Genomic DNA, 18,199 nt, shown 5'->3' with positions numbered 1-18,199 from the left:
AGTATTTTCAATTACCGACGTTTGAAAAAATATATCATCAACATCAGAGATGTTCGGCCGGGTTACTCCACTACTAAGTATTTTCAAAATTAGAATATTTAACAAGTTGCTTAAATAAAGATACTCGATTATTCGAAACAGAAAAAAGTATCGAATTTGAAAGAAATTCGTCTACCCGTTTAAACTGTGGAAATGGGTAGAGATTGACGCACAAACCGAGGGAGGGCATTACGGAAACCACTTTTACGGACTTCTCCATCATTGTTATGTTGTTCTGGTCAAAGCCCCATACAAATCTTATACAGGGTGTCCAGTAGAAAATGGATAAGCACTAATGACTGTTCTTAAACCAAATAGAAAAAAATTCTATCGCAACCAGTTTAGAATATAATAACATTTTTTAGTTCAGTGTACTTTTAATTTCATCATCATACGTTTTCTTTAACCACAACCACGAATAAATGAATTTTATAAATTTCTTATATTTATAATTTTCTACAATAATTGGGTCACTACATAAGAAGTTAAAAGTTTTAAAAACTGTTGCACCTTTTCTTTAAAAAAAATTTGAAAATTGTTTTTCGATGCAAATTAAACACCTGTGGTATTAAAAATTTAAAGGAACTTATGTGGCCAACGTTTATAAAATAAATTAATTTAATTGTATAACCTTAAGTTCTTTCACATTGCTGCACGGAGAAAAAAAAAATGCACCTTAAAATAAGATGATGCGCACATTAAATTTCACCACCTTAAAATAAGGTGATATCCGCTTAAAATAAGGTGATTCCACTTAAACTAAGTTAAATTTAATGTGAACTTCATCTTATCTTCTCATGTTTTTGATGGTTATGTATAAGAAGAATTATTGTTAACAAAATCCTAAAACTTAAAGAATGTAGCTTTCACATACTTTTCGTTTTGTCATGATACGATAATTTTTTACTGAGATAGGTGGATACAGCCTATCGAAAATCACAAAAATCATGAATTTTTATGTGTTCCTTTACTTTTTTGGGCTATTGTATTTTCTTTTATTTTTAGACATTTTTCTGTAAACTGCGATATAGACCCCTTTCCTTTTGTAAAAAAAATGGTTGTATTTGACTTCTCTACAAGAATCCATTAAAGCTGAAACACAATCACGCTTCAGGGCGTCGCTTCGTTGCGTTACGTTGAGAAATCCTCAAAGCGCGCTTCTGTCACTTTGACTTTGAACAGCTGATTGCAACATAAAATCTGCTGTCAAATAAAAAAAACACACTCACTCACAAAATTATTGGGCCAAGTCTTTATCTTGATTTAATTGTGGAAAAATGAAAAAGGATATTAATGTGTTTAAAAAATGCATAGAAATTTGTTTATTCTTTAATCCTATAGTTATAAAAACAAAACCAATCAAAATATATTGTTTTTAACAATAAAACTCAGTCTAAAACATCATTAAATTTTTTTTGTTTTTAATACGTAAATTGTTTTGATTTAAAATATCTCGATGTCGTTTTTTTGTGCAAAATCTATATAGAGAAATTAAAAAACACACATAGTTTTGCAATAATTTATTTTTTTTTATTCACATTTGGCGCAATAATAATGTGGGTGACTGTAACTATGTCTGTTAAATGTCAGAAAGCGAGCAAAAGTTCAGTCTGGTTGAACTTTTGCTCGCTTTCTTACGTTTCCTTACGTTTGTCAAAAAAAGCGTACGTAATGTCGAATTCCTTTCAATGCAAAAATCGAATTTTCGGCGATCTCGAAGCGAATTTTTTCTGAAAATCATGTTCCATAGAAAAAAAATTCGCCTCAAACGAAGCAGAATTCGAATTTTTTTTAATCCCTCTTTTTTGAGAGATTTACACGGATTCACACACACACTTGGAACATTTGACATTTCTCAAACGTCAAGCTGAAAGATTCCTTCGTGTTGTTTGTTTATTTGAGAATACCAACTTAAAATAAAGAGTAAATTATAATGGAATATCGTGTTTTTATTGCGGAAAAATATGAAATAAATAAAAAAAAAAACAATGTGCGATCAAAATATAATTTTTCTTGGCATAGTTCTTGTGAAAAAGTCAAATTACTGTGACTTTTCTTCTCGTGATTATCTTCAGGAATTTTTTTTCTCTGTAAAACCACAGCATACGGCCAAATAATTAACCTTTTACTTCATCTTCACTCAGATCTTAATAATATCTGCAATTTCCTATTGATTTGGATTAAATTAAATTAATATTACCGAAGCAAATAAACAAAATTATTGATCAAAGGAACCTTTGGTTTTATTTTACAGAAATTGTTTTGATTTCAGCTTGACGTTCGTGTAAAATTTGTTGTCAAATGACACACACACAATCGCAAAAAGAATTCGGTTTGTTTTCATGTTCCTTTTTAACACCAAAAATTCCATTTTTTTGAGGCGATTCTAAAAATTGAAAGGAATTCGACATAAGAAAAGCGTCATTGTGTGAGGATACACAGATTTCCTATAGTTGAACTTTTCGCAGTTGTCAAAATCGACGGCAAAGCGTGATTGTGTTTCAGCTTTGATTGTGTTTCAGCTTTTACTTACAGTACCTAATGTACTATTTTCCACTACCAATAACGTTTTCTTGCCGAACACCAATTAAATCGAGATAGTTACAGCTGCTGTTTTTGGAAATTGCAATGTCTCGAAATTATTATTATATGGTATTCGTTCCAATAGAAATTATAAAAAAAAAAAACAAAACAAAAATTACTTGCAAGTTAAAATACAGCAAAACTTATTTATTAGAAAACGAGGGAAATGAGAAGAGGAAATATTAAAATCTAACGATGTTCTAGTTAGAATTTTCTTATTAATCTGTCTCTGTTTAGACTTTCAAAAAAAATACTAGATCGATTTCAATAACACTGGTCAATAGGGATGGGCCGATATTTCAGTAACAGGTATTGAATAACAGGTATTGTAAAGTAGCGATAACAACTTGCTACTCATCAGGGAAAATACCTGTTACTGAAATAACAGTTAATATTTTCAGTATCTAAATAAATTTAAATTAAATTATTTTTTTTTGCAATCCAAGAAAATTTTCGGTAATAAGAAGGTTAATAAAATGAAAAATACCTACTAATTATCTAAACAACTTTCTCTTATCCTACACAAAAAATTAATTTTATCGGTAATAATCTGTAATACCTGTTGCTCGGATCAAAATTATCTGCTTAGTCAAAATTATCAAGGAATTTATAATACCTGTTACTTTTGATAAAATTCATCTTTGATACTTTTAGTTCAGGCGAATAATCTGTTAAAAACACAAATGCTCATATAATACCTGTTACTCGGAAATTATCTGCTTACTCAAAATTATCAAGGAACTTATAATAATTTTTTTTGCTCTAAGACTTATTTCCTGATGTTTTTCTTGAATTTTTTTATTTGTATTTTTATTATTTTTAATTTGCTCTATTACCCGATGGTATTTTTTCGTTAACGTGTTCGCTTTTGAGATTGGAGACTTCAAAATTTTTTGTTTCGCTTCAGCTGCGTACTAGGCTTAAAGCTTAAGCCAAACACAACTCTGCTAATATTCTGAAAAACATTTAAACGCGGCTTAATTTTGGAGAGAATTTTGTATGCTAGCTTAAATTTAGTTCGTTCTGCGTACTTGGCTTTAATCAAGAATTTAGTTCATAATTGAGGAGTGACTTTTCAAAAGGGGATAAAATCACTTTCCACTTTTTTAAAACTAAGTATGTAGATCTCTTCTTTACATTCAAATGCTTTGCTTAGTTTAATCACAAAGTTAACACAAAAGACAGGCAAAATCTGAAAATCGTATGAAAAATCACAATTTATCATTTAGTTTTTTTTTTCGATTTTTTGATATATCAGATTTCAGAAATGACAAAAAGTGTTTGTGTCCGGTTTTGAAAAGTCACTCCTCAATTATTACCGGCGTTCCTTTGTGGGCATTTACTGCTTATATAATAAACTGCTCTCTGCTAGTACTTAAAGTTGCTTTCAGCTACTTTTACTGTATTGAAAAAGTAGTTCAATAAATGCTTCCAAAGGAACGCAGCTATTTTATGATCTTGGTTTGTTTTTTTCACCAACTTAGAAATTAGAAAGAGAAAAGAAAAAGACAGTCTCAAAAAGAGCCCAATTTTGTTGATCCCGCCTTTATTTCTGTCAAATTAGAGCAATTAAAAAGTATCGTTATTTTACCGTTTGTCAGCAACAGCATTCAGCACCTAAGCAACCAATAAGAAGATGAACTTTTTTAAAAGAGCTTCGCCAAATTTCTCAAAGAAGATAAGCACTTTAAACAACAAACCAGGATTGTTGTAATTTTTCATTTTGTATGTTTTATTTACCCTAGGATTCATATTTATTGATAACGAAAACCTAAGAGCGATAATCTTGTTTCTTTGAAAATGATGTCAAGAAGATATAGTAAATAGTAAACAGTCGGAAGAGGAGAAGAGTCAAAAAACTTGACTCTACCAAATATGTAAGTCATTCATCACTTTTTTAAAGCATAATACTAATCAAATCTCTTTAATAATTTCGTCGTTCTCCCCAATACCTGTTACTGTAAGAAATATTTCTATACCTGTTATTTTTGGTATAATTTTACATACGAAAAATGAGAAAATGTAAAATTAATACCAAAATTTCGCCGTTTTCCCCAATACCTGTTACTGTAAGAAATATTTCTATACCTGTTATTTTTGGTATAATTTTACATACGAAAAATGAGAAAATGTAAAATTAATACCAAAATTTCGTCGTTTTCCCCAATACCTGTTACTGTAAGAAATATTTCTATACCTGTAATTTTGGGTATCCATAATTTATGGTTTCATTATAATTACAGAAAAAAAAAACAATTTCAGGTTTTAGTTATATTTTGCATAAGATACGCATTTTATAACTACTTAAATTGCCACAATTTCAGATAATTTTCTGCTCTTATTAAATATCATTCTCAAAATAATGAGATTGCACTATCGTTCTTTAGTGAAAATTGTATTACTAACTGTTATTTCAGTAACAGGTATTTATACCAGTTATTGGAAAGTAGCAATAACAGGTAGTAACAGTTATCCAAAAGTAGCAGTTAAGCCCATCCCTACTGGTCAACAAAATTGAAGTTTTTTTTTTGTCACAAGAACCAAGATATACGGCTTAACAACCCAAATCCGAAATTCTTAAATTTGAAGCAAGTAGAAAACAGAAAATACCTACAAATGTATTAAACTTTAACTACATATTGGTATTCCATCACTGTCCACTTCCACAATGAACATGAATAATATCCAGTTTTCATTTTCCAGATTCCAGTATGTGATCGAGTTGGTGGAAAGAGAAAAAACCTACAAAAATACAGCTTTCACTCTTTCAGCTTTAATAAAAATTAACTTTACACGAACTAAAACTAGTTGAATTTCGGTATTCGGTTTTATCTGACGTGTTCACTCTTTCTCTTGCTTCAGTTGTTGTATCAAGTAAAAAGCACCAACCATTCCAGCAGCCGTAGTGTGATAAAAAAAAATAAACTTTGTGTTTATATTCCATCCATTTTTTTATTTCTTAAGCAAATCTTCGATTTGTTTGCTTTTTTTTTGTTGATTAGTGTAAAAAGTTATTTTTCCTGATTAGATCAACAACTCATCTTAGGAATTCCAAAATGTCTGAGTAAGTAATATTCGCTTGGATGGATATCGAGATCATTAATATGATTGTGGTAGTTTGTAGAAATAATATTTTTTTCAGAAAATAATATGAAAATTGGTTTCTTTGTTTCTGCGTAAACAAGATGCGTCTCAAGTATTTAAGATCCATAGTAAAAGACTTATTTGAATCTTAAATTTAATAATTATAATGAGTTTCATTACAAACGATTTACAATATATTAAAACAAAAATATAGATTCTTAAATAAAATTGCATTGTTATTATACCTACCTTAACTTCGTTTTGAAAGAAAACTCCAAATAAGTTTGCCGGGTTAAAAGGGGTTAAAAAAAAGGTTAGGTTGAACTGAGTGTGACTAATGTCAATTTTGTGTCACCTAGCTCACCTTAGCCTCAGTACCAGTGTTACCACAGTTTAAATGTTGAAGGGTATTTATTAATTAGATTGAATAAATACCTATCTGTTTGAAGTTTTCATTAGACCAGTTTACCTAAACCTAATACGGATGTAGAAATAATACCTGTTTGAACACAAGTTCCGAGAAGAGGGTATGCGTACAGTACGTTGCCATATTATTAGGCCGGAGCGAAAAAAATACAACTTTTTGCTTTATTTTGCCGAACTTTTAAATATCTTAAATTTTTTTTTGACTTATTTACTTACTTAAATTTTTATGAAAAATAACGTGCAAAAGAGAATAAGCTCCAAAAGAAGTTTTCTATGGATATCATGACCGGAAAATTTCAAGTCCAATACTTGAATATTTGTTTCGAGGAATAAGATGACATTCTCAACTTTATGGCAAACAGTGCCGGTTTAAGCACTACCGGTGCCCCTGGGCAAGATTGCAAGTGGCGCCTCTAAAAAAAAGTTCATCTAAAAACAATTTTTTTAAATCACGAAAAAAAGCAATAGCAGATTATGTCTTACCTCTCATATACTTGTTAATGCATTTATTAAAAATGTGCAGTGTATTAACTTAAAAAGGTTAACTTAAAAAAAAAAAAATTAATTATTCATGTCATTTAGGCTCAATTGACAAGACTACCTTTATCTCTGACTTTTTTGTTTAAACACATTTAAAGATTAGGTACAGTTGGTTTTATTTGAACAATATTTTTTCAAAAACTTTTTCAACTAGGTACATTTTCAACTAGGTACATTAATGTCGTTTTCGATTGGAATCACTCAATGATTCACTCATTCTGAAATCCAATAAAAAACTTTGAATCGCTTCCACCCAATTCTAAAATTTAATATCTGTATTGGTGAAAAATCAAATATTTTGTTTTTGTTTTTTCACTAGGAGAATAAAAAACTTGCAGCACGCTTCTTAATGATTCCAGGCTCTTCCGGACGGCCAATCGAAAACAACATACCTTTATAAGTATAAGGTTTGTTCGTTGTGAGCTCTAGGGCACTCTGGGTCGCTCCGAATTCGTTGTCAAGCGTTTTTTGTAGCTCCTTTTTCAACCAGAGTTATTTCCTCTGTGTTCGATGTTCGCTGATGAAACTAAAGCTCTGAGGTGTTCGATGTAAAATGAAAACCCGAGAAACTCTGATTTTTTTCACAGTTAATTGAAATGGCTTAGAGTGCCCTGGAGGGGGGAACAACGAATAGACCTATTTTTTTATTCTTACACACAAACGTAGTTTTTATGAGAAATGGAGAAGCTGTCAATTTTTGGCATTTCTGGATTTTGGGTTTTCGGGATTTTGGGATTGTGGGTTTTCTGGATTTTGGGCTTTCTGGATTTTTAATTTCGGGATTCTGTCCGTCTCCCTTCTCTTTCCTTATTCATTATTATAGGGGCACCTTTGCAAAAATTAAATTGGTAGGAGGAATATTAGGATTGCTTTAGTCTTTCAAAAGAAATTGGGGCGCCTTGTTCTTCAAAGATGAACGAAGATTTTGGACACCATTGTCCTTCCGGAAGCCAAATAAATTAACAAAAAATTGGGGGGCGCCTTCATTCTTCAAAAAGTTTAGGACAAACAATACGAGCGCCGTTGAAAATGTAAAATAGAAAAAAATTGGGGCGCCTTTGTGAATGTAAAAAAAATAAAACATCGATTGGAAAGACTTCGTTATTTATATAACTTTTGTAAAAGTTCGGGGCGCCTGCGGCGCCCCTCAATTCTTGCGCCCCTGGGCGTCGAGCATTAGCCTTTAACTTGACTATTAAAGTGGTTTTTGGTATTGTGAAATATGTAGAATTAAGGTAAAAATTAAAGTCAGCTTTAAATTTGATTATTGGTAGGGCCCAGTATGTTTCCAACTTTTTTTTAGGTCAATCCGTGTCTACATGATAAGTGTAAGTAAATGAAACAAAAAAAAAATTTAAGATATTTCGACAAAAACTTTAAGAATTGACCAACATGAAAAATTGTATTTTTTTCGCTTGGGCTTAATAATATGGCAAGGTACTGTATACCACTGTTATGTAACGTAAAAAGTTGGGAAGGCAATCCCAGTCCCAGAAAGTCCGAATCCCAGTCATAGAGGAGGTATATAGGTAAGGTTTAGGGTATACCACTATGATCCCAGTAAGGAAATGCAGCTACCACCTGTCATATACCAACTTTGGAATAGTTTAATTTTATTAAAAACGGCAACTGCCTACGATTTTGATAAAAAAAAACTTAAGTATATTATTTTTTAGACAAGATTTATCTTCTGATAAAAAATAAGTTTTTTTTTCAAAAATCGTTATTAACGGTTAATCCGATAAAAACGTTTTTTTTTTTAATCTGATTTTCTCCTAAACAATTTGCTTAACTTAACGAATTTTTTAAAAATAGTTCTTATATATCTAAATTAAAAATTAAATTAAAATCGATAATTAAAATTTTTTTTTGAAAAATAGAATTTTCGTAAACTTAATTTTAATTTTTTTTTTTTCAAAAAAATATTTATAAAAAAATATTTTTTTTTTTAAACGGCTCTAGCGATTTTAATATTTTTTTTCCCAAAAAAGCATCTTTATAAAAAATTTAAACTGCATATTTTTGTTAGCTCAATTTAATTTAAAGATTTTTTTTAATTAAAGAACGAATTTTATGCTTGTTTTGTTAATGTCTTTTACTTTCATATAAAATGAAGGTACTTTTTTTTAACTTTGTTTAACTTAATTTTTAAAGTTTTCGTGTTTGTCCAAGTTGTTATCTTTTTATTTTGGCTGTCTTTTTTTAATTCTATAAATAGGTACCTATACACTTCTTACATATATATTTTGTCTGGCGTTTTGATCGGGGTTGTCACATTAAAGAACCGAGACTAGTTAAAACAAATTATCTTTGACATAGTACGAGGGTGGGTCAAAAAGTTCGCGGAATGGTAAAAAAGTTTATAAAAACTGTGAAAAACATTTTTTGTCAAGCTCCAAATTGTTCTGATTTGACTTTAATTTACTGTAATTCTTTGTATTCTATTTTTCTTTTTGCTGGCGAAGACGCCACGGGTGGTTGGGCTTTGCGTCGATCCAAATTTATTCTATCCACTCTGATGAGTTTATTTCCGTTTTGAATGAATGAAAAATTTAATAATTATAAATATATGTGTGTAATCAAAATTATTTATTTTCCAGAGGTTTTAAATTAATTAACGAACTTTCTCTGAAGAAGGGGCTGAAATTATTTGTGTTGCTTTCATGTGTAGATTGGTTCATTACTTAAAATTGACATACCTTCGTACATTCTGTTTTAATAATTTTTTTTTTATTTCAAAATTCAACTTTTTGGAGAAAAACTCAAAACAATTTATATTTTAACAACCAGATAGTTAGTAAACACGTATGTACGAAAGTTTTCTGCGACAAGAAAACAACTTTAGAAGAAGAAAACGATTATTTTGATTAAAGTCCAAAGTCTTTGTAGCAGTATATTCAATTCATGTATATGTAGGTATTTATTTGTTTTTTACAACGGAGATCTTCTGAACAATTTTATCACAAGACCATTGACTTCATTTTTTTTTTTTATTTAAGTTGATTATAGATATGCTAAACTTTATTTAAATTAAGTTAATATTGGTGAAAGCCAAACTTCAAGATGACAATAAAGTCAAGATATAATAACCAGTTTACCTAATGCTAACGAACCATAAAGTAGGTAGGTAGGTTTTAAAGATTCCAAACTAAAAAAAAAACTAAATTAAGAAAAAATCACATTATGGATAATACAGTTGCACGATCAGTATGCAAATAAAATCTGCGGTTGGAACTGCCCTCAAGAACATACCTACGCATTCTTGATGGAAATTATAGATTTTCTTGTAGCTTTACTGCAATTATTTAAATAAAACAAAAAAATTCATCACAAATCACATCATGTTATGATCAAGTCCACAATCCACATCTACACATGTAAGGTAAAATCACATAAAACAAGTTTTTGTTTAAATGAAAAATTAAAAAGAAATAATACCTACGAAAGCAAAAAATCGTATAGATATTGCAATGGTGTGAAGTGATTGTTTACATATGAATATGAGAAAAATAATTGAATATTGCGTTGCGATGGTGGAAAGAGAATACCTATCGTCTTCCATGTCATTGGTTTTTAGTTCCGTTGGTAAAAGATAAAACAGCTGCTGTCGGATGCAAGAGGCCGATGTACATAATAGATAGAAAGAGTTAGACTCTGTAAAAACCAATCATTATCATCTGGCAGTAGGGTTGCCAGTAAATGTTTTGTATCTTTTAGAATAAGCTTTCAAAAATAATACGATTGGAGTAGGACGTAAACTATTTTGTTATGGATATTTTCCAACGGCTCCTTACAACTGGGGCCAACCAAAAAAATTGGCTTAAAGAGTACCAAGCGGGATTTAGAGCAATGTAGCAGAATCTATTGCAGCACATGGAAAAACATTTATAGGCGTTTTTGGAGGATTTCAAGAAACAGACGGTAAAAGAAATTTTTTATTCCCTTCAATAATGAATTGGGTTAAATTTTTAACCCTCACACACGGCCTAAGAGTATGTCTCACAAATTGCTAGAAAGAACATGGGTTTCAGTTGGAGATGATGGGAAAACGGGAGTGAGACAAGCTTGTACACAGTCCTTTGCTGTTTGCGCTATTCATTGACGATGTTACGGATATCCTGCCAGGTGGAATTGTAATCAGCAGTACTTCTATCAAAGCACTTCTGTTTACAGATGATATAGTGATCCTAGCTCAATCAATGAACATGCTACAACTGATCCTTTAAAAAATCAAAATACGTTTTGTATTTTTTTTTTTTTCGTACATAATACATTTACCACATTTGTACGTAAAAAGTATTAAAAGAAAACTTGAACTCTAAAAGCAAGTTCGTGCGCCTCTTTCATAATTATACTATAAAGTATTTCGAAAAATAACTCTACTCCGTTATTTTAACCTTAAAAAGGTTTAGATGAGTGATCAGGGCTAATTTTCATTGAATTCATAACTTATAATTTCATAAAAAAAACTGGTTAAACGCAATTAAAATTTTTTGCTATGTGCCTGCGCTCGTAGGTTATTTAATTGTATAATGATAACCTTATAACCTGGAGATCTAATTGCATTTTTTTATTTTTGTAAGTAAAATTTACATAAATTTGCTCTTAATTGAAATAAAGAAATATAATATTATTTTCAAGGTGGTGACAACAGAGTTTATCTGCTTTTAAGATATGAAAAAAATGTTTGAATTTTTGTTCTCCCTTAAGAATAACGTCATAATTCAAATGATATCTCAGATGTGTGTTCTTATCTTTTTTGTTAAAAAAAAATTTAAGACCTAGTAGCAAATCTTCATCATCATAAAATATATTTTAAACAATCGAAAAATATAAAAAAATAAGAAATGCTTAAAAAATTTTTTGTGAATTTCTTTATTTATTTTTTTATTAACACTGAAACTCGTTACAATAGTGTGAATTTCCATTTGCCACAAAAAATCAATTAATTTGATCTTCTGTCAAGAAAATACTTGGAAATATTGGTATGTCTTTGCTAAAAGAGATAATATTTATTTTTTACTTGCTCTTGCTCCATAGGGCAAGTATTGGTTTCGTGTCAAAAAAAATTTCGAGGTTTTAATCAAAACTAATATTACGATAATCGAGAAGTCCAAAAAAGTGGGTTTCGTCATGACGTCCGTCGGTCTGTGCGGCGGTGCGTCCGTGCGTCCATCTGTACAAGAAGCTGCAGCCTAAACGCCTAGAACGTATACCTCCCATACAAACTTTTCGAGGTATTGCAGTTTTCTCGAAAACGGCTCTAACGATTTTGATTAAATTTGACACAAGTAATGCTGTACGTATATCTAATATAACTGCGTTTTTAGTTTTTCTCAAAAAATAAGGATGATGGAAATATGACATTTTCTTTTTTTTGTATTGCTAATGTCGGCTCTTCCCGTGTATCGTTAATGAGTTATTGCAATTTTTAAATGGAATTTTTTTACTTTTATTTTTTTTTTGTTCAAATTTTAACGAAAATCTTAAATTTCCAATTGTTATTTAAGATAAAGATACTTTGAACTACAAGAGCAAGTACGTGCGGCCCCAGTCGTGCATTTTATTTTAATGGGAGACTAAATTTTCCAGACCTCGTTTTAACAAGATTTACACCTGTTTGCACAAGCACTTTTACACATACCGCAGTATTTAAAATTTATGCGAACATTTGTTTTTGCTTACCAATTTTTTTTATAGGGAAAAATTGCTCCAAAAATTCGTACCAAATCCCGATGTATACTGGTCAAAAGAAAACTATTGAGATCAGTGGGCATTAGAGTTTGATGCCAAACACTTTTTGTAGATTGTTTAAGCTCCTACAAGAATACATCTTGCTAATTTGATAATAATGACTTGTCAGTTTATTAGACAATTTTTGTTAACTTTGACCTCGAATATCTTTCAAATGGTTAAATTAGAAGACCTTTACTGTGGAGCAGTCTGTTTCCTACAAAGAAAGACTTTCTCAATTTTTTGACCTCAAATATCTTATAAACGGTTGGATAAACGAAAAAAGTGTCTAGGACTTTTTTGTAAAGCTTTGAATTTCCTACAAGATGATGTAAAGAAATTTGCTAAAAAGTCGATTAATAAAAAAATGTTTTTCTTCTTGAAGAAGATTGGTGTAAAAATGGAAAATTGCTAAGCGGAAGACCTTCACATTAATAATATAAAGAGCTCATATTTGGTGAGTGTATTCTAGAGGTGTTAGCAAACGATTTTTTGGAGTATAGACCCGAAAAAATCAAAAACTGTATTCTTTTGTAAACTATTAGCTATAAATTATAATATTTACTTATTTTCCTTTGTGCCTTTTGTTTATAAAATTTCAAGAATTTTCAATAACTAACATTGCAGCTAGATTTCTCATCCTCAAAAACACATAAAAACACACCCATATTGCGTTGATCCTAAAATCTATACTTAAAGTTGGCAAACGTTTAAGCTCATTAAGGGAATAGTATGTATTTTCAAATAAACTCGAAAAATATAGGTCATAGAGAAAAATTTATAGACAAAAGATGTAGAAAATAGCATTTTCGACAAGTTTTGCCTTAACAATTTTTGTCAAAAATCGAAAATGACCGTGTAATTCACTAAAACGTGTTTTTCCTGAAATCCAAAATGGCGGCTTTGGCTCAAGCTCGATTTTCCCATTCTATGAAAAAAAAAAATCACGATTAAATTTTTTCCATTTGATGTTTATTTCGACTGGATTAGATGTCAAATTCTGGGGTGGTTGTTTTACGTTGTTTTGTTATTACTATGAAGTTATGTATATTCTTTTGTTTTTCATCGGTCACTTGGACACACGCACATTCACAAAAAGAGATCGCTACCTTGGTTAACTGTCAAAAAAAAATCCTTCCAATTTAGTTAATTTTAGCCCTTTCCCATTGGAGGTGGTAGACTACTCATGAGTAGAAATCAAGTACAACAACTACACATTTCCATCTTGTGAATATCATGTGTTGATTGCAGTACAAGACTCCAATGACTGGAAAGTTAGACAAGGAAAATCTTCCTAACTCGATTTACTTGTCTACCTCAATTTCCGTTCAGAAAACGTTGACTAAATATCTAGTCCCTAATGTTTCCTGAACGTGCCCAATGTTAGATATAGGAAGTAAGGATTGTGAAAAGTTTCTGGTAGGACATATCATACAAAAAGATTTGGAAACACTGTACTATACGATGCTATGATCAAAATTTCATGTTTTAATCATAAAAAACACATTTATTTTTTGCAAAGCTATAACACTTTAGTAAAATGTCTTTAATTTGCAGATTAGCATCACCTATAAAGAAATTCTACGCTGGACGTAATGTTTTTATCACTGGTGCAACTGGATTTGTTGGAGTTTGTCTGATTGAAAAAATCCTTCGTGATCTGCCAAACATTGGTAAACTATACCTGTTGATGCGTCCAAAGAAAGGAAAGTCTATTGAACAAAGACTTAAGGATTTGGAAAAAAATTCTGTATTTGATAAAATGAACGAAGGAGAGGCTAGTGCTCTGTTCGCAAAATTGGTGCCAATAAGTGGAGATGTAGGGGAAGAAAATCTGGGAATATCCCCTGAAGATCAGGAAGTTTTAGCTGAAAATATAAGTGTTGTATTTCATTCCGCTGCTACATTGGATTTTTTCCAGTCCTTGAAAGAAACAACAAATATCAATTTGAGAGGTACACGTCGTGTTATGGAACTGTGCAAAAAGCTTCCTAAACTTGAGGTAATTATTTTCTATTCTTCTAAAAAAAACTACTACCTACTTTGTATATTTACTTAATTCTTTTAATTCTAGGCTCTTGTTCATGTATCTAGTGCTTTTGTGAACTCTTTCCTTCTCGACACCGAAGAGATCCTTTATCCAGCTCCAGACGATCCAGAAAAGATTATTCATCTAGCTGAAACATTGAGTGACGAGGCTTTAAAAGAATTGGAACCAAAGTTAGTTTGATTAGATAACTATTTTAAATCAATCAACATAAACATTTTTATTTTACATAGGCTTTTGAAGGATCACCCCAACACTTATACTTTTACTAAACATTTAGCTGAGCATGAGGTTGATAAATGCGCCAATGACTTTCCTTGTGGAATTGTTCGACCAAGCATGAGTAACATTATAACTTGATTATAAGTTTGTTTAATACAACTAAAGTTTTCTCAAAATATTTACAATTTTAGTTACTGCTGCATGGAAACAACCAGTTCCAGGTTGGACAATTTCAAAGAACGGACCACAGGGGTTCTTCATGGGAGCGTCAAAAGGTGTCATCCGTCGGTTGCCGCTAGATCCTTCATTAATAATGGATTACATTCCTGTAGATGTTGTGGTTAACCAAATAATCGTAACTGGATACTACGTCAACAGTCTCAAGTATGAATATAATATTGTTTTATTATTGTACATAACTTAAGAGTCCAGGGTAAAAACGGAACATGTCCATTCCCATGCCGTTTTTTTACTAGATCTTTCATATGAATACGGATAATGGAGATTCATATGACAGTCATTCTTATTTTTGTGCCCCTTTTTATATTTTCTCACTAAATGTGCTTAAAATCCTATACAAAACAGAACAATGTGTTATAATCGCCCATGCTCCGCAATTCGATCGAAATTGAAATCACTTTTCAATTTCACGTGAATGAAATTGCTTGTTCTTCATTTCTACAGATTTCGAAAACTTCGAACTTTCAAATTGTCAATTTTGATAGAAAAATGAAGCAGAATTCGAAAGAATAGATAACAAGACAAACGTGCAAAAACTTGACTTGGTAGCCAATTGCTAAGGCGTTGTATTGCTAATTCAATGTTGTCTGCATACGTGGGCTCAACTCCTGTTCTCGTCGAATATTTTTTTTTTTTCAATCTTAAAGAAGAATGCCCAAAAAGCATCGATACGAATGAGACCTATGTATGTTTGTATATGGCTTGAAAGGGCATCAATATCAATCAAATTATGGAAATTTTTTTTAAAAAACCATCCCGGAACATGCTATGATGATTCTTATTTTAATCGAAACTTTTGGAGTTTTCGAATTTTCCTGGAGTGTAATATGCTTAACAACCTCATAACCTGATATCCACGAATAGCATGCGGTATCAATCATCCCTAGAATTGGTCCACAGATTGCACGACTCATAGTGGAAGAGTATCGAAGACATTGGTAAACAAACTTTGCATTAAGCACCCAAAAACTTTGGGTTAAAATTCATTAGAACATGCCTGGCAAATGCTGAAGAGGCACGTTTCAGCTGAAAACTGAGTCGGGGAATATTTTACAACAAAAACAGAACTCTCCCAATTGGAGTCTACGATTTCACCTCCTCCTCATCTATGCAGCTACTGCTGAGGTTGTTTAAATAAATTCTTGCATTCTTGCCTATTAGATAGTGTCCTATTACGAATCCTGTACAGTGCTGGGCAGATCTGATTTCAAATCGGCTAAGGTGAAATTGCACAATTTTGTTGTTGTTTTATGGGCTTAGATCATAAAAAAAAGATCAATTTGACTGTCAACTATCAAATATCACCTTAACCGATTCGGTTTAGTCGCTATGCATGTGGGATTCTATTTCAATTTAGCCTTGTAATATTTGTTTTAGCTTGAGTTTACACGTAGCGATGAAGATACCTGTTATAAATGTATCAATGTTCCACTTCTGGCAAGTTCATTGGTACTGGTATTGATCTTTATTCAAAAAATCCTATGTATTAACTTCAAATTATGTATAATTTACTACGGAAGGGTGTTTATTGGTTTAAATAGTAAGCCGATGGTAAATTATTGTCTTTACAGTTTAGATACCTTAAACGCATGTTGCCCTGTGAATTTATTTAAAAAAATAATAATTTTCCCTTATACAAATTGATATCTTTTTACTTTCAGAGTCAAAAATGGTGGAACTCCAGTGGATTTGCAAATTTTCCATTGTACCTCAAGTACTTACAAACCTTTCCGTTTTGAATCGTTAACCAATAAAATGAATTTGTACATGCACCAGTACCCACTTAAGTCAGCTGTTTGGTAAGTTTTTTTCTCCCCAAAACATACAAAAATAACCATAAATAAAAACTTGAATTTCCCCGTTTTTGTTCGAAAACTATATGTATAAATATTAAGTATACTTACTTCATGAACGGATTTCTTTTATAGGTATCCAAATTTGAAGCTTGTTAAAAGTTTGTTCCTGTTCAGAGTAGCTGCTATATTCTTTCATTTTCTTCCTGCATATATTCTAGACTTCATTACAAAACTTGGTGGAGGCAGACCTATGTAAGTTTGTATGCAGTGTTGATATCGAATTATTAATATAACATTACCATATTTTTTAACAGACTAGTTCGACTTCATACAAACGTATGGAATTCATTGAGTACATTGGAGCGTTTCATTTTTACAGAATGGCATTATGACAACAAAAAAACATTGCAACTAGCCAAGGGCCTTGATCCTCGAGATAAGGAAAATTTCTTCATTGATATTGGAGAACTAAAATGGGAAGACTATTTTCACAATATGTTATTGGGTGTTCGTCAATACCTTAACAATGAATCTCCAAAGAACCTTGAAGCAGCCAGAAAGAAGGAAAAGATGTATGATCAATCAACATGATTTAATGTATATTTTGTGTTCAATGAGTTTAATTATTTCAGTTTGTTGGGTCTTCATGTACTATTGCAGTGCCTTTTCTATTTGGGTGTCTGGAAGGTAATTGGATTTGCATTTGGATTATCAAACGCTAAGGCAGCTCTTCTGTTGCCAATAGTGTATGTCCTATTTGGTATTTTATAAATTCCTTCTATAATAAAGATTTTCATTAATTTGGTGAAGTTGGTGTCTAAAAATAACATTACAAATAAAAAGTAAAAAGTATAATACTTACATAATATGTATTTTCTTAAATAATATTTATTAATTTCTCGGAAACAATGAATTATAATTATATAACTTAAATGTTTAAATAAACTTTTAAAAAGTTCTTGTTCTTAATTCTTAATTTTTCAATAACTTTTTGTAAATGACCACATGTTTCAACTGATACACTCCGTGAAATAATTATAACGACAACTTTATTTGATTCTTTTTAAGATATGTAAAGAATATTATTTTGTATTTCTTTTATGAATAAGGAGACAAATATGTATATAGGGGATTAATTCCTATTTAATTTAATTCATTAGAAAAAAATATAACAGTTATTTTTTCCAAGTCTGGAGCGAAATTATTATAAGGACACGGCTGTTTTTCGCCTTAAAAGTCAGGTTTAGTCGGATAATATGTAACCAAAAGTAAGTGAATTAACTGGAAAATTAATTTAAAGCCGTTATATCGATTTCATAAGTAAAATTTTTTAGTCATTTCAAAATTAGACCTGGAAAATCTTTGACATAGATTGAGTTTGGCAAACTTAAGGCTTACCATAAAGAGCGGCTGTCCAATTGGGAAATATCTAGAGAATTGGAAAGGTCCGATTGCGTAATTGATAATTTAATTTAAAAAGGTGGCAAGT

General features: G+C 30.8%; 1 protein-coding gene across 1 annotated transcript; it reads left to right on the top strand.

Annotated features, from left to right (window-relative positions):
* The first annotated feature begins 5,418 nt into the window (after nt 1-5,418).
* Nucleotides 5,419-17,679, top strand: LOC129921474 (putative fatty acyl-CoA reductase CG8306). Its single transcript, XM_056003314.1, has 9 exons — nt 5,419-5,686; nt 13,963-14,407; nt 14,480-14,625; nt 14,686-14,795; nt 14,866-15,058; nt 16,576-16,713; nt 16,843-16,962; nt 17,025-17,282; nt 17,343-17,679. Exons 1-9 carry the CDS (start codon nt 5,679-5,681, stop codon nt 17,479-17,481), a joined length of 1,557 nt encoding a protein of 518 aa, XP_055859289.1. The 5' UTR covers nt 5,419-5,678; the 3' UTR covers nt 17,482-17,679.
* Nucleotides 17,680-18,199: the final 520 nt, after the last annotated feature.

Source organism: Episyrphus balteatus, chromosome 1 (genome assembly GCF_945859705.1).
Source record: "Episyrphus balteatus chromosome 1, idEpiBalt1.1, whole genome shotgun sequence".
Classification (NCBI taxonomy): domain Eukaryota; kingdom Metazoa; phylum Arthropoda; class Insecta; order Diptera; family Syrphidae; genus Episyrphus; species Episyrphus balteatus.
Note: the sequence above shows the minus strand (reverse complement) of the source record. Positions and strands in the feature narration are given on the sequence as shown.